General features: G+C 45.3%; 1 protein-coding gene across 1 annotated transcript in view; it reads right to left on the reverse strand.

Moving 5' to 3' along the window:
* Window positions 1-27,027, reverse strand: part of GALNT16 (polypeptide N-acetylgalactosaminyltransferase 16) — a gene marked incomplete at both ends in the record, with an annotated part of 73,742 nt that overhangs the window by 18,650 nt on the left and 28,065 nt on the right. Inside the window, 7 exons of the mRNA XM_080617871.1 lie at window positions 643-727; window positions 1,453-1,540; window positions 3,620-3,741; window positions 4,717-4,782; window positions 7,415-7,482; window positions 13,435-13,533; window positions 17,171-17,346. Coding sequence (XP_080473997.1) covers window positions 643-727; window positions 1,453-1,540; window positions 3,620-3,741; window positions 4,717-4,782; window positions 7,415-7,482; window positions 13,435-13,533; window positions 17,171-17,346 — 704 coding nt within the window. The remainder of the gene's footprint in view (window positions 1-642; window positions 728-1,452; window positions 1,541-3,619; window positions 3,742-4,716; window positions 4,783-7,414; window positions 7,483-13,434; window positions 13,534-17,170; window positions 17,347-27,027) is intronic.

Consider the following 27,027-nt stretch of genomic DNA (forward strand, 5'->3'; position numbering starts at 1 on the left):
AGGAATGATACTTTTATGCTATAAACCGGGATCTGTCTGCCTATACAGACAAACACTGTGACTTTTTATATCAGGATTTGTCACATTCTACATTCCTGAGAGCCATGTACACCGCAGCCAAGCTGGCAATAACTGTTCAGCCAACAGAATCTCTTTTGTCCATGGACATGCATATTTTAGGGGAGAAAGGGAAAAATTCTGTACCCAAATTACTAGGCAAGATTCAGTTGCCAGGTCTGCTTTACACTTGCTGGGTGACTGTTTAGCTGCTTCATTCCTTAATTCTTCACCTGGAAGATGGAGGTAATTAAAAGCCCTCAAAGGGATTTCTGAGGCATTCAGACTGTTGAGTAAATGAGACCACAAAAACCAACATATAGAAGTGGTGTCTTGAAGAGGTGGCACACCTGCAAGCCTAGGATAGTATATAATTGCTATTCTTACAATATTCAGAGAGTAGTACTCTCAGAATTAGGATATAGACCTCAATACACTCAGAAAATAACATGAAGAGTTTGTCGACATCAAGAGAACACTGTGGCATTTTGTCCTCAGCAAGGCAATCCCTGTGCACTCCTTGCCATGCAGGTGAAGACTTAGTAAAGGCATTTGGAGGACTGCACACTGTCCAGAGTCAGCTACCTTATAGACTGAGTTGGGTCTGTTCTGGACATCTTCTGCTCTATAGGAATCTGCTCCCACTTAAAGTGAAGGCTCCAGTCAAACCCTGAGAAGCAAAAACCACATTAAATAGATTTTAGTTATTGTTTTTCTACTAGCTTCAGCAATAGTCCCCACCTTTACATCACAGGCCATCCCTACTTTGCTTTCCTGACCTCCCTCACAGTCTACCCAAAACGGCAAGAGTCTACCCTAACATAGAATTCACCAGCTTCTGTCTTGGCATCTCTTAGCATTATAAATCTCTGCTCAATTCCACTCCACATCTTCAGGAGGGTGTTATCAGTGTGAGATGCAATCACATTTTGGCCAATTTGTCTTAACACCTTTCTGTCTGCCAAAGTCATGAGGCTTTAATCAAAGCCTCCTTCAATGTGGGACATTATGTATTCCGCAAAGAAAGGCCTGCAGATCATGGTATGCATCACATCTTTCAATATTACCATTTATTTATAGTTGGCCTGTGGTGGATAATTGAGCACAGCACAGTCACTAACATTATACTGGTGCTAAGAGTAGCCACAGAACTAGCAGCCTTTAGCAGGTAAGCAGCATAGCAGCTATCCTCAGCCATAGAAGCGGAAGAAAAGTACCAGTCAGTGTGAGTGACCACAGGAACAACTGCAAGGCTGTTGCAGTTGCAGGTAGAGGACAGAGAATCCATAAGGAAAGACCATCACTCTATTTTGTTGGAAAGCTGAAGAGAACATCAATTATTTTTCAGGCACCATCCCTCAGGCCTAACTTACAGAAGCCATTCATTATACCCACCTCCCCTCAGGTCTGCTGATGCTGCCAGGTAGGCAAAATTATCCAGGCTGATAACATCAATGATTGGACTCACCACCCGGGTATAATCCTGAGGGAGGGAGAGAAAGGGAAAAAAACTGAGTCTGGTTTTCTTTGAATGTCTGGCAAAGCTGCAAGAGATCAGAAAACACAAAGCAGCACGTGTAAATCTTTGTCTGGCTTCTCCAGTACAGTTCTGGTAGCTGAACAAGGGATCCATGACCACAACATCCAAACATGGCAGTACTAGCCAGCTGCATGCCATGGATGTGGGGAATGGGGCCTGAGACATCAACAGCCAGGACTGCTGCAAAGAAACACCTCTTTATTTCCTGCCCAAGTCGCAGGGCATGAATAATTGTCCCAGATGTTTTGTGTTTGCTTTTGATACCTACTAATAGCATACATTCCGGTCAGCCACCCTTGAATTATCATCAATAATGAAAAATAATAGAGTGATGATAAACAAATGTTAATAAATTATTATAATGATAATAAAATTATAATCAGCCTCGAAATCATTAACCTCCTAATAAAGCATCTTCTGAACAAGTACTATGAATCAAGACCCCATACGTAAGAGTCATAGTGCACATCGAAAAAGTCATAATATTAAGATACTGGGAATACTTTATTGCCATTAAGGGTATAGAAATTTACAGTTTTCCTTTGCAATCCTTTTAGTTGAGATTATAACAATTTTTCAGCATCATAAGACAGGGCATTAAAGACAGTCTTGTGATAACTCGTATATGTGACGCAACAGAGAGCTGGCAATGCCAGAAACAGCATCTCGTTATCGGGCAGCGGCCAGCTCTGGGCCTTTCCTATTAAACCTTCACTTTGTGCTTTGCTTTGGCTCCTCCTGCTGTAGCACGTTTGGCCAGGATGGCACATCCTAGGTCACAGCTTATTCCCCTCTATGTTGCGATGGCTGTACAGCTGGAGTATGTCCGCCCAGCCTGAGCCCCCCAGCACCCACCTGGTGCTCCAGCCACTGATCCAGCCAGCTGACACAAGGACTGGGTAGTGCAAGACCGAAAGCTGAATTAAGATGCACGGCAGAAATATAGGAAGTGGGTCAAAAATAGCCTGACTTGACATCTACTCACTAGATAATACTGGAGTTAGCACCCAAGCTTTTGCATCTCAGATCCTTCCCTGAAGAAACTAGTGAGGTCCTTTCTGCTTAGGGACCCCTATGCTGCTGTTTCTGCAGCTTGACTTGAAAAGCAGTAGTAAAATAAACATTTATGGGCTTCTGACATGGAGGATTTATTGAGCAGGATTAAAAAGCAGAAGCTTTTAAGTCTTCAATCCTGAAGTTTCACCTTCTTCCACTCCTTCATATTACACCAACCAGACATGAATACAAGGCATTAAAGCCTTCCCCCCTTCTCCTGGGGCACATTAATCCATGGCATCTTCCTTTCAGAGGAGGGGATAAATCTCAGCCACTTGCAAGCATGGCTGTGACTTCTCCCATCACCTCTCCCCAGTTTGCTCTTACAGCAGAACTGTATGGCTGCCCCTCCAGCCCTCAGTGCAGTCAGGGTGACAGCTGCTAATATTCCTGTCTCCTTTTCAGTTTTCCAGCCTCCCATCAATCCTTTGCCAAGTGAACCAGCAAAGGGACATCCCTGCACTCACAGGCAGTTCCTCTGTGCTAGGAAGCTGCCTACATGCAGGTGGGATGTGTTGGCAGCTCAGTGGAAGCATTAATGGAAGAAAGATTTTGGCAGTGACAAGGCAGAGGGGAAGGTCCAGCAGCGAGAGGGAAGATGGCAACCATGCAAAAGTTGCACAGTGTGTGCTGCCAAAGTGGGTATCCTATGTACAGGTTAACAGGACTGGGAAGCACAGTACCTCATGTTGCATGCTGGTGCACGGCAGTGGTTCAAGCATTCACCATTGCATCCCACCACTCAGCACCTCCTGCCCTGCCACACTGGCACGACAAACGTAGAAGCCCACCCGGGATCTCTTGCCCATCTAGCTCAGGCTGTACCTTACTCTGTAACAGCCTGCCTGAGAAGTATCTGGGCAAGCTTTCTCTTCACCAGTACTGCTGGTGGCATGTGAAGGCAGAGGATCCACCAGCACAAGGCCGGCCAGCTCCATCCATCCCAGGGAGGGACATGGTGCTCACCTCTTTTACTCTCTGAAGCATCGGCTGCAGCCACTCACTGTTGACTTCACAGTGACTGTCCAAGAAGGTGAGGATGTCAGCAGTAGCCACTTCAGCTCCTCGCACACGAGAACGAATCAGCCCTACAGTAAGGAAAGGACACAGAGGAGCAGGAAGGTCAGGAAGGGGAACAGCTGAGCATCCTTCTGAGAAAATATTGAGTGCAGCCATCACAGGGGAAGAGAAGCACACCAACAATGACTTCGCCTGTCACTTCTGTCCATGCCACTGAGCTTCCATCTGGTTCCTGCTGTGATGATAACCTCTTTCCAGTCCTCCTCACTGGTACCTTGTTGCTGCCTTCTCAGTGTCTCTCCCATTACAGCACCCTACTGTTTCTCTCACCACTTCTGTAGGACCAAGCTCTACTCTGTTGCCTTTCTTACTGCTTATCTGCTTTATTCCTGTTTGTCCTTTATTCTGCCCGGTGGTCAGAGATGTCAACTTAGGTCTCAGATGTCTCCTTACTTACTTACAGGCCATCCCACTATCTGAGATGTTCTTTGTGAACTAAACAGTGATTCCTGTCTCCCCTTCCAGATCCTTGCTCTAGGCCTGCTGTGCACCAACAATTTTAGACATAAGTCAGCACATGTGAGTCAAACTAAAGAGCAGCTCAGAAAGTCAGAGTTATCATTTATGCACATAGGAGTTACAGGAGAAATAACTTCCCATAACTATAACTCTTTATGATATATATATATGATTGTTTTTCCTTCTCCCACATCTCCTAGGTGGTTTGTTAAACTCTGCGTTTGAAAGGACAGGATTTATGTCTGCATCTAAATTTATAAAGATCTGAAAATGTAGTTGTTGTTCAAGGCAAGGCCTCTGGACACCACTTCTTATTACTTGAAGTATGAAATGACAGCCCTGAAGCCTGAGGGTTGATAAGCCAGGTTCTCCCTCCACAGAGCCTCCAAACCAAGATAACAAATCCTTATACTGAAAAAACAAGCTGTAACCATAAGAAACAATAGGTAAGCAGCGGGCAAGCAAATAGGGCCATGTGAGAAAACCTGCACAATCTTTGTACTTACAAAGCTTTCCACACTCACCTTCTCTCCGGGTGTTTCGTAGACACTTGACCTTTGGGATCTTGGTAAGGAGCTGGCAGTCCTCAGCTTAGGAAAGGCAAAAAAACCCACATTTGGCACACATGCATGAATTATTTGGCTTCAACAGAGAGCTCAAATTAACTGTTCTCCTGCTTCTCCACAGGAGGGGAAATTCTGCTTTCACTTAACATCACATTAATCAGCCTGATGGCCTTAATCCTGTTTTCTAAAAAGCACACAGAAGAGCACTGCTTGCTTGCTGCCCTCCTCGGACAGCTGAGCCTGTGTTTCCCAATACTCTGAGCAGCCAAGCCTTTGCTCTCCTGCACTCAGCATTTCACAAGAACAATGGGACATGTGCTGGCAACGTGGCACCAAGCACTGATAAAGAGGAGGGACTGCAGGGAGCCTGGGCTGCAAATCGCCAAAGTGCTAAGTAAAAGAATGTCCTGTCATATCAAGTTCTCTCGTCTGCTCTCTGCCTTCAACAGCTCATCGGGGCATTTCCCACCATGTATTCTGGGGGCAGTTTCTGCTTGAGTTTATTTGATAAAGGCCACAGGGATGTGACTCACTTCCTTGGAGACACCACTACTTTAATACATGGATGCCTAACCTAGGGCTGTGCTGGCAGCTTGCTGCATCCCACATTTACATTGCCCAGGAAAGATGATGGGAAGGAACAGCTCCTGGCTCAGGACCAGCTTACCAATGAGCTCTGAGTCTTTAGTTCCCGAATATCCTCTCTCTATTCCTGCCCTAGCAGAGGTCATAGGAATAATAATTTCTAACTTTCTCTTTTTCATTACTCCACCAAGTTCACCCCAGCTTCCATATTTATTCCATGTTCCTTTCATATCTCACTACCCCCCTTTCCCGCTGTCATTCTCCTGCAGACTGAGTGCTCTGGGGAGAATGCAAAGGCTATTACCCAAATTGCATCTCTTGGCGTGCTCCTGCACAAGCATTTCCATTCTCAAGGATATATGCAATCTGAAAAACTGTTCTTTGTGGGCACCTTGGCAGCTGCTGCATCATCCCAGTGAAGTGGAAGGTCCTCTTAATTACAGAGCATGAAGATTTTGCTGGACATCTGCTACAAGGGAAGGCAACACTCATCTTGGCCAAGTCACAACTTCAGGCATGAGAATCCATATTAAGTCATTCACCTCTAACTGCTGAATGACTCTAATGGAGCACATCACTCTAACTGTAACTACTTGCTGGAGCTGACAGACTCTCTGTATCTTTGGAGACACTGAGATGGATATTAAAGCAAAGTGTCAGACCTCAAGCATGTTCTAAAGTGTCTCCATGCAGGTACCTCGGAGGAGTAGCTGCATCCACAAATATCCAGCTGCCAGTGAAAAAATGAGAGTTGTCATGGGATATAAGGAAGAAATTCTTTACTGTGAGGGTGGTGAGGCACTGGAATGGGCTGCCCAGGGAAGTTGTGAATGCTCCATCCTTGGCAGTGTTCAAGGCCAGGCTGGATGACGCCTTGGGTGGCATGGTTTAGTGTGAGGTGTCCCTGCCCATGGCAGGGGGGTTGGAACTGGATGATCTTAAGGTCTTTTCCATCCCTAACTATTCTGTGATTCTATGGAGTTTTTTGAAAATCTTTCTATTTTCTTACGAGCCTCAATCAGAATTTCTGGTACCAAAAATCCATCAGTGTTGATCTGGAACCTTTGGCCACTGAGAACTGTGGTTTTAAGTGCTAAAAGCGGAACAGTTGCGGTTATCTGTTGGAAGTGCTCAGGAACACCCAACTCCAACAGCTGGGCACAGCTCAGTCGTTATCCAAATCACACTTCCAGGCCCTCAGAAACTTAAATTCCTAACGTCAGCATCCACTTTAGATTTTATTTAATTTTTAATTTGCCAAAGCTACATAAGCATTTAGTAAGAGCAATGCTTCCTTACCTCAGCAGGTCAAGGTGGGCATTCTCAGCTATCTGTAAAGTGTTCTGAAGGAGTAATTATCAATTATTATAAGTGGAACAAAACTAGATTGTCCTTGAATCTAGCGCATATCATGATAGAAGCAAGAAGTCTTCTGTCCCCACCACCTCACCACTACTACAACAGCCAGGAGCAAGAGCAACTGTACAGATGGAAAGAGTCCATAGCCTCCAGTCTGCAGGTCTGGTGGGACTCATGAAGATGACACTCCATTCCTGTGCCAAGCTGCAGGAGAAGGTATGGTGCTGTCAAAAGCATGAACCCTTCCATGGCCTCCCACAGGGACACCTGGTATCTCAGAGGCAGGCAGTATCACCCCAGTTTGCCTGCAGAACCACAGGCAGCAATTTTCTGTAGGCTCCATTGCATCTTCTTGCTCCCTCTTGGTTTGTAATTACCCACTCTGCTCATGTGCACCATTGCTATATACATTTCTGCACTAAACAGCTCACAGAATGATGCATACTGAAACTACACTGAGATCTCTGGCAACCTGGCCAAAACTGCCAAGCTGACAGAAAGGACAGACCCAATGGAAAGAAAAAAAGGGTGAAGAAGCTCTGGCCTCTGCCATGCATGGGTGTAAACTAAACACAGGAAAACTTCCTATTCTTTTTCTCTTGCATACAGACAAGAGGGAATCTCTGTGTAGGAAGGGGACTGAACAGAGCAACTAAAACCAGGAAAAACAGAAGGTAAGAAATAAGTGCAAGGGAAACAGGTCCATACTTACGATCTGAGCTGAAGTCATCTACCAAAATGATCTCCTGGATGAGGCTGGGAGGGGTGCGGTTCAGGACACTGCAGGACCCAGGGAGGAAAAAGACAATTTTTGTGAGCTGCCATAATGACAATGCAGGACTGATACAACTCCCACCTGCTAGGCTCTGTGCAAAGTTCTTCACATCCTCAAAGGTTTACACACTCTGGTACCCTGGAGTCAAAGTGGTTTGATTCTGACCTTTTTCTACCTCTCATTTCTTTAAAATGCTTGAACTAATTTTCCATTACCTTCTTCAAGTCCGTCCCCTGGCTTTTTCACAGTCGCACAGCATATTCCCATTCAAGCCTCCTCCAATGCCTCTATGCACAGGCAAGTCCTCATTGCCTTCAACAGGACTGCTCAGTAACACTTAGGCACCCCAAGGCAACAGCTATTTAAACTTTAATATGAAAAACAGAGGTAAACATTGTCCTCCTAGTCTTAGCAACCCATCTCATCTCAGTGGCACCTGCTCTTCTGATTTTGAGCAATTCTGGAGAAAAATGGTTGGCTTTTTGCATTTTTTGTTTTCCACAGGGAACAGACAAAAAGAGTAATCCCATACTCCCAGGAATGGAGCTGTTGAGAAATAAATTACCATCTTGCTAAGATGCATCATTGATGGCTTTGCATACAGAGCCAAAGTTTCTTCAGTTTGGATAAGTTTTCTGCTGTCTCATACAGCAAAATCCTGACTGCTCAGTATCACATCCCACTCTATTTCAGATTTCTGCTGCTTCATACATCTCTGAGAATATTTGTATTTTGGGCTTGTATGTCCGCAGATGACTGAACTTGCATTTTTCAAAGCTGAACCTCATTTGCTTCTCTTGGCTCATATCTTTCTGGTTCTTCCAGCATGGTGGGGTGGAAGGTGGGTGCTGTCCCCCTTTGCAGGTATAACTGCAGCTTCTCCCAGCATAGCCGTCATCTGCATGTTTTACAGACAAGGTTGGCCTGCACTGAAATTCTTGTCTGCGCAAACTCAATGCAAAACACAACCAATCCAGACAGGCTGCATCCTGCAGTATAATGGCTGTAAAACAGTATTCTACACCTTCTCCCACTAGCTTGACTATTGGCAATGCTCACATTCTCTCCACAAGTTTCAGGTCTTCCAACCCGACATAACCAAGGAAGAAAAGAAAACAAACACTTCATTCTCTCTTCCTCACCTGTCCACCAAGTGCCCAGTAGAGAGAAAACACTCCTCAAGGAGTTCACAGCTAATTGTTCAATGCCCAGTTCTTCTCTCAGCTCTGCAACAATTTGCTGTGGATTCTTGGGAAAGGTACTTAATCTTCTTTGCACTTTGTCTTGCTTGTCTTTTTAACAAGGAACATAGTAATCCTAGTATTTCTTTTCAGTGAGATGCAGAGACTGGCATGACAATCTATTACTATAGGCACAGAATGCTATTAGAATTCCAAAGTCCAAATGACAATTGCCTTTTACAGCAGCAACACAGATTGCTCTCCTCTCATCTCATGGATTCCCTACCTCCTTTGCCTTTTCTCACAGTATCAGTGTCCTTACGCGGTTGCATGGCACCATGTCAGCATTGCCAATGAGTTTCTCTCCTCTGCTGATACGTCCATTCCTCATCAGCTCACAGATAATCTCCTTTATTCCGATGTTAGCAGAGAAGCACCTTTTTTTCTATTGCTCAAAATAATCTTCTCTTTTGCCATTATTTAAATTGTGATTGTAATGAGTTGCTATACCAAATGCTTTAGCACTATGACAGCATCCTTTTAATCAGAACTTGTACAGGCTGTCTGCATAGGCACTGACAGCCGTTCAAGTCCATTGACCTAAAGCCTAATTATTCGCTTTCACATTTGCACCAAAACCAAACAGTTCCTGCAATACTTACTGAAATCAAAAATAAAGAGAAAGAAAGGGACCATACAACTAAGCAGTTGATTTTCCCTTCTGCAACAATAGTCACCGCAGCAGAAGTGGTTGCGTTGCTTAATAACTAATCAGACACAGACATCAATCACAGAAAATGCCTTTTGAGTGACAGTTATTTCTGAAGGAGAGCAGGATGCCAAGCAAGTAACTGGTTTAAGAGTGGCAGATATGTCCTGCCAAGGAAAAGATACCATGGATGCAAGCAAGTTCTTGACTGACACACATCACCTGCAGGACCAAAGATGCCAGCAATGAGCCATTTGAACTGGCATATTCACAGGTTCTGGTGGATAGCCCATTCCCTTTTGGTTTTTTTTTCCCTACTCCCCTTCTTATTCTCTTGCTGGATATATTTAACCAGTTGTCTCCCACTACACTGAAAACGAATAGTCTGAAAGACTCCCCGCATGGGGCTGTAGGATCTGGGGCAGTATGGCCTATTGGTGTGCTGGCCTGGTCCTTCTGGCAGCTTTCAGGCTGGGCAGCAGGTCCTGATGCCCTTACCTAGGGCAGAGGAGGAAGATGGCTGGAGCCCACAGCAGCAGACAGGCGCGCAGCACATGCTGCCTCTGGAGACCAGGAGAGGCAAGTGACAGGGTGCTGGAAGAAGAAGTTATTTCTCCACAGTCACTACTCTATTTTTCTCCTCTCCCTCATACACAAACATCTCTCCCATCCTCAAGTAGCAACAGCAGCACATCACTCCTATTGCTTCCACCCAGCAGCAGAGATCCCAGGGGCAGAAGGGAGAGCTTGGCAGCTGCTGAGCTGCCAGAGGTGCTTATGTGAGCCTTTGTGTGCATACATGCAGGTGGGGGTTAGCAAGAAGGGTCTGCAGATCAAGATCTGGCCCCTACAGCTGCTATGTTTAGATCACACTGAAATGAACAGTAATGCGGAAGTCTTGTCTCTGAGTCACTTCCCAAGACCAGCATTGCCACTTAGCTGAGTTACCTTGCAGAGCTGTCAGAATAACACAGGAAGACAGTATCTGACTCTGGGGAGCATATATAGGCTCTCTGAGTTTTAATTTTACATCAGTTCAATCCCAGTACCCTTTTCGTGTGTTTGTTCCTAGAACTTCCCAACGTTTTACAGATGATGTTTGAATGCCCAACTTGAGGCACTTGACAGCCAGGCTTGCAAAGATCTCAGATATGAAAACTTCAACGGGTAGTACATATTCTGCTCACCTTTAAAGATTGGGCCTCGTAAAGGTTTTTAGCCATAGAATATTTTGCTCTTAGTGTTGCTCATTTCCATCAGTTGGCCTCTTCCACCCGCACTTCTTACAGCATTCCCTTAGCGTAATTATGATAACCAAACTTGGGAAGAGGCCCATAACAACAGTGGAATCATATTTAACTTTCACCAGATGCATCTCAAATGTTTAATTCTAATTATCTAAATAATAGTGCTCTACCTGGCTTAAGAAACCTCTTACTGATATATAAATAATGACTAGCTGCAAGCCTGACTAGTCAGCAGGTAAGAAGGCAGTGCAATTTTGTGCCTCCTGTTGCTTAATATCACTGTGGTTCTCTGCAGACACACAGCCAGGTCATAAAACCAAATAGAACAGAACAGTCCCTTTGATAGCTGACTTATCCCATTGTGCTGCAAACTAATTACACAGTATTTGGTGCATTGTCTGTGTATGTCAATTGAGCAATAATTACAAACGCAGCAGTAACTCAGCCTGGCATTCAAATGTGTTTTGCTGAAAGACAGTAACTTCTTCTAACTTAGTAACTTCTGTAACTTAGGTTACAGAATAGGTCTTGAAGAGCACTGTGAAATCTTCAGCTGCCTCTGTAACATCAGTGTCAACACACAAGGGAGACTTAGCTTTATGCCTCTTCTATCACTGCAGCCATGACCTGAGCCTTCACCTCTGTGCATGGTTGTCAAACCTCCCGTGCCTCAAAGACAAGGCTGCTAGCCAAGGCTTGGTTGTGTGACACTGGAAATACTCTAGAGCCCAAGAAGAATTCAGCCTTTGGGATCCCTTGTCAGGCAGAGATAAATCATAGATACTTCTGACATTTGAAGTAAGCAAGGAGTAAATCAATCACATGCACTGGCTATAAACCATCTAGTAATGAAGACTCCAGCTGTAACCAGAGGTGTGGGAGGGAATGCCATCCACCCCACCATTCACAGCAGAGTGCAGGCAGTTCCTCCCAACAGCACTCCTCCAGTGGCAGCAGGACTTCAGGGACCAATTTGAAAAGATGGGTCATCCATTTTTCAAGGTCTTTTTGGGGGGCTCTGGGTTGCAGGAGACCACATCTGAGAGAGACCATATCTGAGAGACTGGTAATACCACATCTTGAGAGCTGTGTCCATTCGGAACAAGAAAAAGTGGGACATGCTGAAGCAGGTCCAGTGAGCGACCACTAGGACAAGGGTCTGGAGCATCAGAAGTATGAGGTGAGGTTGAAAGAAACGGGGTTGTTTAGCCTTGAGAAGAGAATGCTCAGAGAGATTGCAGAGTTTCCATTCTGGCAGATACTAAAAACTGATCAGGCATAGGCAAAGGCAACCTACTCGAGTTGACCTTGCTTTGAGGAAGCAATATCTTAATGCATAAGCAACACTCATCTGCTCATTAGTATACCTCACCTCCATAGGATTTGGGTATCAGTCTCTCTACGCATTACTGCTGCTCTGAATACAATCTTAACTGTCATGACACTTGACTGTTTGATTGGGTGCCTTGAGATCTTCTTAAGGATCCTACTACCATGGTTTCTGAACACCTAACCGTTTACTGTCTGACCTTTGCTGTCATTGGCAGAAATCTCCTCCTGTTGCCCTAGCAGCACTGTGGTTCCAAACAAATCTGCTCATTTTCTGAACATTGGCTCTGTAGAACTCATTTTATGGTTCAAATGAAAAGGAAATGATAGAGGTAAAAACACAAAATGTGTTAATGCAATACATAGAGGTCTTTGGAAGCATAGCAGCACCAAACCTGGCAGACAGAAACCCAGCCTTCTAGCCATAAGGCCAACTTGAAAAAGCCTGTTAGTTATTCACGAAGCACATTTCTCTAAGCCCACAGGATCTGTCAGGGGAAGAAGTAGTGATGATGAATAATGCATTTGTTAGTGATACCATCAGCTCAACCTTCTATCCGGACAATTCACTCTTCCTTCAGCCTCCACAGGCTGTTCTGGACCCGCTTGCAGGTTTTAGAGACCCTTTGAGAAATTATTTGAAAAGTCAGAGAGGGCAGATGGCATCTTTGTATGTAAAAACTAAAATGAAAAGAACCTTCATGGGTTCTGCAGGTGTGATGGAAGTGGGGGAGGGTGAAGGAGCAGCTGGGACATTGCTTTGTGGCACAGATAACTGCATGCTTCTGTTTACTTGGGGATGCTGACAGGCCCTGTGCCACCTATTTACTTGGTTAGATTCACCCACAGCTGGTACTCAGATACGAGGAGACACAGGTACAAGATAGCAAGTGTCTTCCAGGTTCGGCAAAGCCTGAGTGCAAAGCCCAGGGAGCATCTGGTGGACCATGAGGTGCAGCAACTGTTTAGCAGCAATTGCTCAGACAACAAGGGCTCAGTCTCCATGAGATCTGAAGTTCATCACCTCCTGCCTGAAAGACTTGTGAACTGTGCCTCTGCCCTCACTGAGCCAGCCCCAGCTCCTGTAACATGTGCCCTAGCAGGGAGCAGGCTGCTTATTCCTGTTTATGGAACACAGTCCCTCCCAAGCCCCATTCCTTAGCTACAACTAACAACACACTGTGTCCCCTTTGGTTCCCCCCCACTCTTCCAAACCAAGCTCTATTCCTACCTGTGGACGCAGGCCCAGCAGCTACCAACAATTCTTCCCATAGAGGCTATACAGTGGCTAACTGCAGATATCCTGTCTTTGAAGATCCACCCACAGTGCCAATCCAAGCCCCTGAAGCCCCTGACCTGTCCTAGTGAGCCAACTCTAAGGCAGACCACATGCACTTGGGGAACTGCAGCCACCCTGATTGGCTAACTGCTGTAAAATGCCTAGCCCTTCCAGGGGCCATCATTTGTGCCCAGCACCCTTGCTGAACTCACCTCTTCACTGTGCGGAGCAGGGTAGAGCGTGCCTCATTGTGGAAGGTGATGATGAGACTGGTAGCTGGCAAGTCTGTGTCATAGCGTACAGAAGTGCATCTGCAACACGGAGGAGCAGAAGTGTAAGACAAACATCAGCCAGCTGCAGCCAATGCAGCAATGTACCTAGAGTTTCTGACAGCAGCTCCTACACCAAGGCTGGCAGAACTTAAAAAGAACTGTGCCTGATAAAAGGTAAAGTTTGGAGGCTGTGACACCTAAATTCAAATGCTGCATGCTTAGGGGAGCATATGGGGTTTTATGGGGAACAAAGTTTTGACATCTTGGACTCTAGTCCCTGGATTTGCCTGTGATTCATGTAAAATCTTGTTTATTCATGCATAGGACATGTACGTGCTAAGAATGCATGGAGCTGGCACACCAAGGCATCCCTATATAAAGCACTTCAAATTCTTTGGACATTGGGCTTAACAGAAAGGAAAACACTCTAGTGCTGTGATTTGCATCAAGCAGTTGCTGAGGTTCAACACTAATACCTCAGCTGGCAATGGAAAGCAATTCCTCTCATCTTCTCATCTGACAATGTAATGTTAGGTGCATACACTCATTCTCATACTCAGAACCAAGGACTTGTTGCACCAGGGCTGCACATACCCTGTGGAGAACAAACATTCTTGGGGGAGAACAACTCACAGATGTGAATCCGGGACCCAACTGTGGCAGATACTAAGAATGGCAGTGTCGTGGTTTAAGCCCAGGCTGTAAATCAGAACCATGAAGTCCACTTCCCCCGCCCCCACCTTTCTTCCCTCCGCTCCTGGAGGGACGGGGAGGAGAATCAAAAGAATGCAACTCCCACAGGTTGAGATAAGAACAGTTTAATAACTAAGGTATAACACAAATCACTGCTGCTACCACTAATAGTAATAATGATAAAGGAAATAACAAGGAAGAGAATACAACCGCTCACCGACCGGTACCTCACCCCCACCCTGCAGTGATCCAGCCCTTCCGGGAACTCTCAGTTCTACACCCTGGGCATGACGTGCTGTGGTATGGAATACCTCTTTGGCTAGTTTGGGTCAGGTGTCCTGTCCCTGCTTCCTCCCACCTTCTCCTCCTCCCTGGCAGAGCATGAGACTCACAAAGTCCTTGGTCAGTCTAAACATCGGTGTTATCAGCTCCGTTCCCAGGCCGAAAGTCAAAAACACAGTGCTGCAACAGCTACTAAGAAGAAGAAAAAATGACTGCTGCTGCTGAACCCAGGACAGGCAGATTTGAGCTGATCAGCTCCTCCAGAGTGTTTGTCTTCTTAGCTTGAAGTCAGTGTCAAACAGCAGTCAGTGTGCACTAATTGTCTGCCCATTGAAGAGCAACTGAAATTGTGGCCTAGTGTGTTTAACAGCTAAACGCCCCGCATAGACTGAATCCATCCTTGGGGGAAATACAATTCAGTTCTTACAACCACTACTTGTACTTTCACATTTGCTTACTATTCTCTTATGGCTATTACTAACCCATTACTGTTCTTATCATCACATTCAATGCTACTGGTTTATGACTTTTTCATTGCAAGATTTTATTATGGGGATGGCAGTGTCTTTCAGCAATTTTAAGACATATAAAGAAACCTTGATAAAGAATAAAGTGGAAAACCTGAGACCAGACAGGAGACACACCACATTTATTATTGTTTTAAAACAACTCCATGTGGTAATGCATATAAAATGAATTAGGCATCAGGAAGTGGAAAAGCAGAAAAGGCTGGTGTATATGTTATTTGGGGAAGTCTTCTCAAAAACTCAGCATTATTACAGCATCACAGAGGACAAGGACAAACTTTGTGCTTGAAAGTTGAACCTTTTTTTGCTTTGGATCAAAACCTAGCTACGTGCTAGGTCAGAAGGAGCTTGTAGGATGTGTAGTTAAGTATGCCAAACTTTGCTTGGGTGCCTGAAGAAAAAGTGACAGAAAAGTGAAGAAAAAGTACCTATAGACACCCCCACTCCTTAAATGGGGAGCCAGGTCCATTTGTGACACACAGATGGGCTTTCCTCAAACCACAATCTAACACTTCCAGGGACAGTGATGGACAGTGATTCCACCACTTCCCCAAAACAGGCTTCCCTCCCAGGCAAGTGGTAGAATCACCATCCATGGAAGTGTTCAAAAAACATGTATATGAGGCCCTGGTTTAGTGGTGGACTTAGCAGTCCTGAGGTAAAGGATGGACTTGATGATCATAGAGGTCTTTTCCACCCTAGTTCTATGATTCTGTATCAGCTGAAATAAGTCCTAATCCTGAACTGCCACCCCAGCCACCATTCCAATAGTCTTACAAGATCAGGTACTCAAACACAGCTCCTTCATTCCCAAACTGCCACCTCTGCCAAAGAGAAGAAAACAGAAATAAGTTTAACTGCTCTGATTATACACTACTTTGCACTCCCCATTGCTGAAGGGAATCCTTGCAAAGCTGGCACTGAAGTGGCCATACATTTCCAGGGAATCACCTGTATAGTTTTTTTCAGACTGAAGTGCATAGATAAGGCTTTTCACAAAAAACATGCTCTGCATGCTGCCATGGATCAAATTAAACAGTAATTCACCTTTGAAGTGAGCTGATTTTAGGCCGCAACACAACAGCAGATTAAGAGAAAACAGCAGTTCGGCGTGGCAGGGAGACTTGTCAGTAATGCAGGACATGACACCTCTTCCTCTGAGTCACTAGAAAGCCAATCCCAAGGACTATGCTGGAGAACAGGAGCACAAGACTCTGATCTCACAACCCAGGTCCTGACTGCTTGCATTCACAAAGCATCCTGAGTGCTGTCAGTGAAGGCAGGCTCACAAAGCTCTAGGTCTCCTAACATCCCTTTCACACTTTCAATTGGGTTAGATGTCTGTTTTCCTATTCTCAGCGGCTGTGAAGTTTTGCTTTGCAACCCTTGGTAGGGTTTAGGTTCCAGACCAAATAGACAAGCATTACAGATATTGTTAGCTTGCATCTGCTTTTCATCTGTTGTCAAGTAGGCTGTTTTACACTGCCTTATCACTATCAAACCTACAGTTTCCAAGGTACATTATCTTTAGGTACTCCAGAAACTACAAAATAGTTACCTGAGCACTATCAGCAATTCAAGGATGAGTTTAGTCAGCAGAATAAATTCATGCTCAGTGAAACAGGACAGAACAATGAGCATTTTGCAAGCCATGAAATATTCACTGTTATTTGGCCGTTAGTTTTATCCTCACCCAACAGCCTTCATCCAAACCGTAATGCTCAGGCTGGAAAGAAGGCACCAAACTAGCTTCAGACAGCCAGCGCACAGCACATGAAGAACACCAGAGTAAAGCAAGGCTGCAACAATGGCATATTTCACAGCCAGGACAGAGAGTCACTGAGGGAAGCCATGAGCTTGAAGGGAGTTTTGCAAACAACTGTCAGATGAGCAATTTGATCTGCAATGGAGGGGCTGTGCTGAAATATCAAGATGATGCTTGGATCTGGGAGGAGATGCTAGAAAAGCAACAAGCTGGCACTGAGTTAGTCAAGGGTTTCTGCACATTTGAGACCTTTCCAGATTAACCATGAAATACATGAAAGAAACAGACCAATGCTGACGAAGAAAACCCCCAACCATCCTTTGTCAACATTGCAGAACAACACAGGAGGGGGCAGTGGCCTCCCCACACCAAGCAGCAGCCACTGCTTGGAGCAAGGGTTGCACAGTACCTGTAGTGCCTGGTGTCCCGAATGGGCCGATCGCTGCCAAGTTTGTCACTCTCTAGCTGATTAAAAGCATGCTGGCGGTAGGGGTCTTCTCCAGCCTTCAGCAGCTTTGAGGACAGGTAAGCCTTCTCATCAAAACCTCTCCGGCTGCTCTTCTCTCTCTGGGGAGCCCTTGTCATCTAGAGCAGAGACAACCATCAGAGCATTAGGGAGAACACCCAACTCATGTTTAGACACAGGTAATAAGTTCAGACACACAGACACTAAAGCAGGTTGTTTGCCACACACCTGGAAGTGGCTAAGGTAGAAGGGAAGGCAGGACAGGCAAAAGCTTGGAAAGGAAAGCAGGAAACCTTCATAGATGTAGTGCTATAATTGCCCTCTCTAAGGAAAATCACAGGCCTCACTATCCTTACTGACTGAGCTTGGGATGAAACCTGCTGCTCCTGATAACGTAGGTAGAGCCAAATTCCCTTTAGCACTTGTTACACAGAATGTGCAAGACCACAGCCACTTGGAAACCCTTCCAGGCAACACAGGTTTGAAAGCAACCTCCAGCCAATGTGGTTGAAATAGAGTATTTTGAGGAAAAACAGTTTCAGTCTTTCAGCAATCACTATCGCATACAAACATAGAGGCAGCTGATTTCACAGGTTCCCTGCTGTGCCTTGCCCAGCTTTGTCCACTCCCACAGAAGTCCATGATAAAGTTTGAAGCTGCATGTGACTGCCCCCGGTCCCACACGAGAGCTAAAACACCTGAGCCATCCCTCTTCTCTCGTAATTTTCTGCTAGCTTCCCTAGGCTACAGAGTCAGCGCAATGCCAGCCGCTGAAGATCATTCACTACGGCCACCAGGAGAGAGGACAGGCACAGTTGTAACCCATGCTGAGCTCTTAGATGCAAGATGGAAATCAACTAGAAACTGCAAAATACTGGCTTCTAAAGCAATCACAATTGTTTCTACAGTAAAAGTAGAACACATTGTCTATGGTAGGCATTTGATAAACCAAATCATGAAGAAGCCATAAAGTGCTCCCGGCTTTGTACAAAGAAGTGCTGGACGGAGCTCTCTAAAACTGCTGGAAAAGATGGATTCTGGTACATTCACATCTCATCCAAAGCACTGGATAATCCCCAGATCTTGAGATCATTCTCTGTAAAATAGCTCTCTAATACTAGGCTCAATCGCATTTCTCCTTCTACTATAGGGCTCCTTTTAAGAATTTTAGAGGGGAAGAGACCAGGCACTGGTCCCCAGTATCACACAGGGTTTTGGATGAGCCACCTTAGTGGGTTAGGAAACAACTCGAGATCCAGCACCATGACAAATTCCTTAAGCAGAAGAAAGCTGAGAAGAAGAAACATCTCTGCACCTTTCTCTAAGAAGGGCTACCCTGCAGTGCAGACAGCCCTAGGAGAACCCGGCAGTTGGCTAAGATTTTGGCAAATGAATTCAGTGTAGAGGAGTGCAAGATAATGAACATTAGAAGATACAAATTAAATTACTCATGCATATTGATGGATTTCAAACGAACCGTGACCTCTTGGGTTACAGATCTGAGTGTCCCCATGGACAATTCAATGAAGCCCCGAACTTAGTCTGCTGAGATGGGAAACACAGCAAAGTGAGTGCACTGAAAATGTGACAGAGAGAACTGAAACACTGCAAACACTGTTATACAAAAATTAGTGACAGCTCAGCAGCCATGGCCAGAGTGCAAGTTTTGCCAAGCTGGTCTTTTGAAGGAAGCTACTGGAGAATGAAGACAAATTAAAGGTTAGGACTATTCCATTTGGAGAAAAGATTAATACAGTGAGGGGAAAAAAAAAGTGGTCCATAAAATTATGCCCAATACAAGGTCAGCCTAACGCTCAGCTGTCCCCTTTCCTACCATACAAGAATGAGGGAAATGACTTTTCATAGTTAAAAAAGAAAAAGCACACCACTACTTTCAACACAAAGAAGCTTATTCAACTACTGCACAACCAAGCTGCTGCATATGGGTTTACCACTGTACAGCTGGTTTCACAGCCTGCTGCCTAGACTCTCCTTTGAAAGCCTCATTTTCAGTACAAGGAGGAAAATAATTACTTTTGTACCTCCCCACAGGAGGGCTCAGGGCAGGACTTGGCAGCCAGGGATCATCCTACACACCAAACAGGAGTAGGGCAGCTGGGGGGCATCAGGGCAAGGGCCCATGGCTGGGCAGCACAGGGCTGTGGGGAGATGAGAGCCCCTGGGGTCCTGGGCAGGGTCAGGGGAGCCCCAAGGAGTGGGCAGGAACAGGGAGGTCCGTTAGTGCCCTCAGGGCCATGACACATCTAAACTTGAACTTTTAGGGGCAATTTCTCTAGATACTACAGTTCACATGTTACTTCTACATCAAATTTATAAAGTGGAAAAAGAGCACTGGAAATTAATTGTCAGTTAAAAACAATTCTCACTTTTATCTCAACCAGTATCAATTTGTGCTCTGTTCAAACAGGGAAAAGGGAGGATTCAGGGGACGATAGCTCAGAAAGCCCAGCTTCAGCTTCCAGAAAGACAGCTAATCAACAAGCAATCAAATATCAATCTGTGAGCACCAAGAAGATAACAAGATAATAAATAGGAGCCAACTGAGATTTGTCAAAGAGCACCTCATGTCAGACCAACCTAATTTTCTCCTGTGATGGAGTAATCAGTCTTAAGGGTGTGGAGGAGCAGGAGATAAATACATCATGACTTTGGCAAGGCTTTTGATAGAGGGTGGTAAGATATTATCATTAGCAAGGTAGAGAAATAATAGTCTAGATGAAACTACTGCAGAATGGGTGCAACTGGTTGGAAAGTCACTGTCAGGGCAGAATTACTAGCTGTTCACTGTCAGAGCAGAAGGGCTATGGTGACAGCAGGTCTTAGGGGTTTACTCTAGATCCAGTGTTATGGAGTATTTTCATAAGTACTTTGGATATTGAGATAGCATGTTTGTCAAATCCATAAGAAATTCAGCAAAAACATCAGATATGTTTGGAAACAGCATTAGAATTCAAAATTATCTCAACACACAGGAAAAAAAAAAAACACGTCTGAAAACAATAAATGCCATTTAGTAAGGGCACCATAGACCTCTACAGTTCATCAGGTCAGTGTTAATACAAAACATGGCAGAAACAGCAAGGTAGCAGCTCCTCAGAAAAGCCCTAGGTACTATAGCTCATTATAAACCACATAACAGCAATGTCAGATTAAGAGAAGAGAGCAAACACCATCATGAATGGATCCCAGACAGAAACAAGCCTGGCAAAGCGAATATAAAACTTACCTTTAAGGACTGACTTGCTTTATCAAATTCTTTTCCTAGAGTATAGATGGTAGGCTACAGGACATCTATCATTATTAATTCAAAACATACTTGACAGAAGCAGCACAGATTCTCTATGAAATAAGTAGTCGGTCCCTTGCCAAATCCTCTGAGGAGGGTAGGCTGACATCCACCCACTTTTTCCTCTCCTTTCACATTGACACCTCTCACTTCAGGAAGAGGTCAATATAAACACATATGAGCTTCAGGCATATTAAAGGCACAGCATGTATAGCTGAATGCAGGGTCAAGTCTTTCATCACATGAGTGGGACAGTCCATACCCATAAATTCTTTATGCAGCTACACACCATGTATCTCCATGCCTGAGGCTGGAACTACAAGTGGGAGTTATGGGAACAGGAAAGCCCAGTTCCTTCTGACTGATGCTCTGTTATAGACCAAAAAAATTTGCTACATGAAAGCAGAAATAAAGATAAATAGGCACTAGAAATGTGAGTGTCTAAAACTTCTTTTCAGTAATAACAGAATGGACTGAGATCCTCTTCTGCTGTTGAAAGCACACTCTTATTTGTGGTTTGACATGGTTCAAGAGACCAGAAACAACTTAAGTAGTGAAATTAACTTTGTAAGCAACGGATTAAAGGAAAGTAATGCCATGCACATCTAGAAAAGCTTGAGAGCCTCGTTTTTCAACTAGCACCGTGATACTCCTCTAGTCCTTATCACTTGTGAAATAGCAGCGTTCATAGCGACGTCGCTTTTTGATCCTTTGATGTCGGCTCTTCCTGTCATTGTGAAGCAAAATTCACCAAGCGTTGGATTGTTCACCCACTAATAGGGAACGTGACCTGGGATTAGACCGTTGTGAGACAGGTTAGTTTTACCCTACTGATGATGTGTTGTTGCAATAGTAATCCTGCTCAGTATGAGAGGAGCTGCAGGTTCAGACCCCTGGTGCATGCGCTTGGCTGAGGAGCCACTGGTGTGAAGCTACCATCTGCGGGCTTATGACTGAACGCCTCTAAGTCAGAATCCCGCCTTGATGCTTGATGTTGTGCTATTGCGTCATTGGTCGCTTGAGATTGACCCAGGAGACGACAGTCTTGTTCAGAATGCAAGGGTAAAACCCTTTCCAAATCTTCGTTAGCGAAGACAAGCCATCCTCATAGGAGAAGGAAAACTCCTATCTTCAAACCGGGGCTGATGGAGCTCGTCTAGCCTTGTAAGGTCTTCTGTCTAAGAGAAGGACACTCTTACAAAACCTACGACCTGAGGACTTTGCTGTCACCGTCCCAGCTATCTAGGCTGTGGCAGACAAACCTCAGGTGTAAAGGGTGGGGCCAGTTCTGCGCACACTGCACCTCACCTAAAACATCCATTGCGCAGGCTGGAAGGGTTTACTCCACTTGCAAAGCCCTGTAGAGACAGGCGAGGGTCGAAACGGCAGGTGACAAGGTGCACTGGATGCTGCAGGTCCAACCTTGCCTGAGGGCGGTTCAGGCCTTGGTCGCTCGAGCTTGATCCAGGAGATGACAGTCTCGTGCGGAATCTCCCTGATTGCCTATGCAGCTTTTCTCCACTCAGTTTTCCCTATTCCACTTGCCCTTAGTCATCGTGCTTGTAGTGAGCGTGGGTAATCCCCTTCCCAAATCTTCGTTCACTAAGCCAAGCCATCAATCAATCAATACTGACAGTGCCACTTACCTCTGTGCATTGCCACTGTCTGTCATCAGACATATGCATCCCAGCTCCAGTATTGTGCAAACAAGCCACACTAAACCAGAGTAGCTGGGGACTTTAGGGCCCTAAGATACCTTTTCGTAGCAGCAGGCCTGGGCAAGTGAAAAAGGGATAGCCATACTCCAGGGGTCATGAGGAATCATTACTTAACTGGAGTAAGGTGTGCAAAACTCTCAAAGGTAAGTGCAATTAATCATTTTACACTTACTGTAAAATTAGCCCAACAGCAGTTTTGTATGACAGGACATATACTTTGCAGCTCTCACATATCTTTCTTACAAATGCTTAGCAGTAATACAACAAATGGAGTAAGGGACTGCCAAGCTTCTCTTTTGGTTTAAGCTCATTTTCATGATCATATCAGCTCTGTCAAACTCCAGAACAGAAACACAATCACAAACCATTCCCAGTGAGTGTCTTTAGCTGGAAGAACTGACCAACCAGGAAGGTCTAGTTGACAAATATGGACACAAAGCAAGCCAGGGAGTAACAACCTTGAGAAAGCTTCCTCCCTGTTAAGGCCATCTTCAATTTATCCTGCTGCCACAGCCACACATACTGCCAGTGCCGTCACCCCAGCCCTGCTAGCACCTCCCTCCCACCAGCCTTTCAAGTCCACTGTGCCCTCAGCAGACATTTCCCTACTGAACGGGTTTAATGCCAGCTTCAGCCCATTGAATTGCTGACAGAGTAAATCCTCTTCCCTCATAGCAAAGATCAGGGCTCAGTCACCTCTGTAAAACACAGGGGAGCTGCTGGGGCAGCACCCTATGAGATTTTGCTCCATGGGCTCACTCACTTGCTTCACAGCACTGTTCCAGAGACCTGAAGGCAAGTCCCAGAGAAGACAGGACAGCACAGCACCACCACCAACAGTCAGATGTGTTGGTGCTGTGCAGTGGGGCAGTGCTTGGGGATGCTAAGAGATAGGTGCTGCTCAGCTCTGTGACCCATATGCTGGCACGTGGACGGGCTATGCATGGCACACAGCACAGCTGAGAGCTGCAACAACTCCCAAGGAGCAAGCTACTCTTGATGGGCTGAATATGCAAGATAGTGTCTCTTGAAGGCCTGTCCCCAAAAGGATTTGTTTTAAAGGGTGTGTTGCATTTCCAGTTGAGTTTAGGAATCCCAGTGCACACCAGGCTCTTGTTATGTCTCATGAAATAGTCTGTATACTTCTCTGGGAAACTGCTCAAAAGACTTTAATAAAAAAGCTGTGCCTGACAGCACAGGGCTTATTTTATTCATGCTTTGTTTAACTGTGTAAATTAATTGTAAATGTGGTTTAGGAACCATGCTCTTATGGAACTTCTGCTATGAAATGTTCATAAAAACTACCACAGTTAAATAGAACCATCTCTGTTCTTCAAGAAGTGCAAGTGCTGACAGAGGAGCTCAGAGACGGATCTGAATGTTTTGTTTGTAGCTTGCACAAACTGGAGTAACACAATGGAAGCAGTAAAGCTACTTGAATTGATCAGCTCCCACAAGCAGCTAATAGTGCACAAGAGATTTTCTACTGCCATCAACAATGGACAATCTTGAGATATGCTGCCACTTCCAAATGGAGCAGGAGAGACCAGTGGTGGGCCCCCAGCAGAGGCTATTTTCAATGTCCTCTGAGAAAAGACCCTGGTTGCCAGCTCAGGGTTTCTCCAGGCCCTGTGAAAGAGCTATGTTTGCCAAGGGATGGTGGGAGTGAGAAACGGGGAAAGCCTGCTGCTTGCCCAAGGTGCCTCTCCACCTCCCTATTCTTTTCCACTGTCTCCTGGCATTTATTGCCTTCTGTGCATGCAGAGGCAACTCTGCCAGCTCTGCAAGACTGCATTTCTGCTCTTTTGTTTTAGACCCGACAAACTTTCTCTCTATCCCTGTCTCATGGCTGGGAAGTCACAGGATTTCACCAAATACTTTCAATTTCGCTCTTCTCTTCTTTCCTTACAGTTTTTCCAGGCATTGAGCTGTTGACAAGCAAAGTGTCATAAGTATTTGGCCTGAAAAGGTAGAAATCCTGCATAAGGCAAGAAAGGAGAAGCAATTATTTTTCTGTGTCTGGTTTTCACAGCAATGTTCTCCCCCTACTCATCAATTTTTGGATGCTACTTTCAGAGCCTCTTCCAAGAGAAATGGAAGGTGGCACAGTATTTTCCATGTTACCGCTTACATACCGGATGAGGTGAACATCACACTCTCCTAAGATGTCTGTCACAAACAGACATGGATTGTTAGTGTGGAGAGTTTAGAAACAGGATATTGCTGACTTAGAGGTCACAGCAGTGTGTTGACAGACAAGGCTTGACTGATAAGTTTCAAGTAGACTTGCCATGGTTTGACAAGCTGGTATTTCGGGAAGTTTTGGGGAGGAAAGTAGGCAATGCAGGAGAGGAAAACCGTGTGGTGGAACTTTACAAGGGGGAGCGGAAAAAAGAAAAACATACCCAAACCCAAAAGCAATTAAGTTTGCACCTATTATCATGAGCAGTGGTTCTCTGATAGCTTCACACACCACTCCCCACATCCAATTTCTCAGCATACAGACAGGTGGTGTCCATCCTACCATAGTCCTTGCTTTCACATGTAAGTCCAGCTCCTTGCTTTCACATGTAAGAATCACAGCCTTGCTTCTGAGGAAGCCAAGTGGCCTCTGCTTAATGATCCTACTTAGCCATCTTTTTAGTGAAGCTAATGAAGAAGCTTCTTTCTTGTGATATTTACCCTGATCCTGCATGTCCTTGTCTACAGGAGGGAAGATACGCTTCCAGGAAGCACATCTGGATCACTGTGCCCAGGTCCATGTATAGTAACATGAGCTGACAGCTGGGGAACAGACAAAAGTAAGTAGCACACAGTACACAAGCACCAGCACCAAAGCACACATCAGTCACATTCATGGTCTAGTGTGGGATGCCCCTGCCCGTGGCAGGGAAGTTGGAACAAGATGATCTTAAGGTCCTTTCCAACCCTAACTATTCTATGATTCTACGATTCTCTGATTTCGCAGACAGCAGCCCTGGGGAGTATGGGGTACAGGCTGCCATGCTGCTTATATGAGCTCAGCATCAGACTGCATGCAAACAAGTCAATTCCACATGCAGTGACTGGCTTTAGCACAAACTAAACCCTCTCCACCCCCATGCAGATTAGCAATCCATACATAAATCATGCCAACTTGGATTTCCCTCTGAGTATAACAGTATCACACAGTATGCTAGAGATTGGAAGGGACCTCAAAAGATCATCTAGTCCAATCCCCCTGCCAGAGCAGGAACACCTCGATGAGGTTACACAGGAATGTGTCCAGGCGGGTTTTGAATGTCTCCAGAGAAGGAGACTCCACAACCCCCCTGGGCAGCCTGTTCCAGTGTTCTGTCACCCTCACTGAGAAGAAGTTTCTTCTCAAGTTTAAGTGGAACCTCTTGTGTTCCAGTTTGTACCCATTACCCCTTGTCCTATCATTGTTTGCCACTGAGAAGAGCCTGGCTCCATCCTCGTGACACTCCCCCTTTATATATTTATATACACTAATAAGGTCCCCCCACAGTCTCCCCTTCTCCAAACTATAGAGACCCAGCTCCCTCAGCCTTTCCTCATAAGGGAGATGCTCCACTCCCTTAATCATCTTAGTTGCCCTGCGCTGGACTCTCTCCAGCAGGTCCCTGTCCTTCTTGAACTGAGGGGCCCAGAACTGGACACAATATTCCAGGTGCGGTCTCACCAGGGCAGAGTAGAGGGGGAGGAGGACCTCTCTCGACCTACTGACCACCCCCCTTCTAATACACCCCAGGATGCCATTGGCCTTCTTGGCCACAAGGGCACAGTGTTGGCTCATGGTCATCCTGCCGTCCACTAGGACCCCCAGGTCCCTCTCCCCTACACTGCTCTCTAACAGGTCGTTCCCCAACCTATACTGGAACCTGGGGTTGTTCCTGCCCAGATGCAGGACTCTACACTTTCCCTTGTTATATTTCATCAAGTTATTCCCTGCCCAACTCTCCAGCCTGTCCAGGTCTCGCTGGATGGCAGCACAGCCTTCTGGCGTGTCAGCCACTCCTCCCAGCTTAGTGTCATCAGCAAACTTGCTGACAGTACACTCAATTCCCTCATCTAAATCATTGATGAATATATTAAATAATACTGGTCCCTGTACTGACCCTTGAGGCACTCCACTAGATACAGTCCTGGTGTATACTCATTGTAGAATAATAACCTGAGAAGCTGGAACTTATACAACCTCACGTGTGACAGGTGTAGGATGCTATCAGTTATTTTGCTTTACTGCTGGCCAAGACACGTATAGCATATATAGATATGACATATAGCAGATGACTTCTATAAAGCATGTCCATCTTTGACCCAGCTATTTAATCCTGAGCAGACCTTGAGCAGTTAGCAAAGGCTGGATCCTACAAAGTTTTCTAGCTCAACAGCCCAGAGGCAGGAAGACATTGCCATAACTGCAGGGAGGGGACATGATGCCTTGGGGCATCCTTCTAGTCTTTTGTTTTTAGGAATCTTAAGTAAAGCAAAGCAGTGGAAGCCAAAAGGGTTTCAAAGATAGATGCCTGAGGGCACTTTCTTCCAAACAGCTCTGAGGAAATCCAGACCTAGATGAGGTGAAGCAGTTGCCAAGGCCTATTCCTTCCCTCGGTTTGAAGTCTAATGCACACAGATGTCCATTATGCAAAACTGAAAAACTACTAACATTTTTTGTTTTAATATATTTATGACATGCATATACATCGATTTTGTATAAACATCCGCATGTCCAGATACATATACATCTGGCTTCTACGTTCATTTGATCTTCA

Source organism: Psittacula echo, assembly GCF_963264785.1.
Source record: "Psittacula echo genome assembly, chromosome: 5".
Lineage (NCBI taxonomy): Eukaryota > Metazoa > Chordata > Aves > Psittaciformes > Psittacidae > Psittacula > Psittacula echo.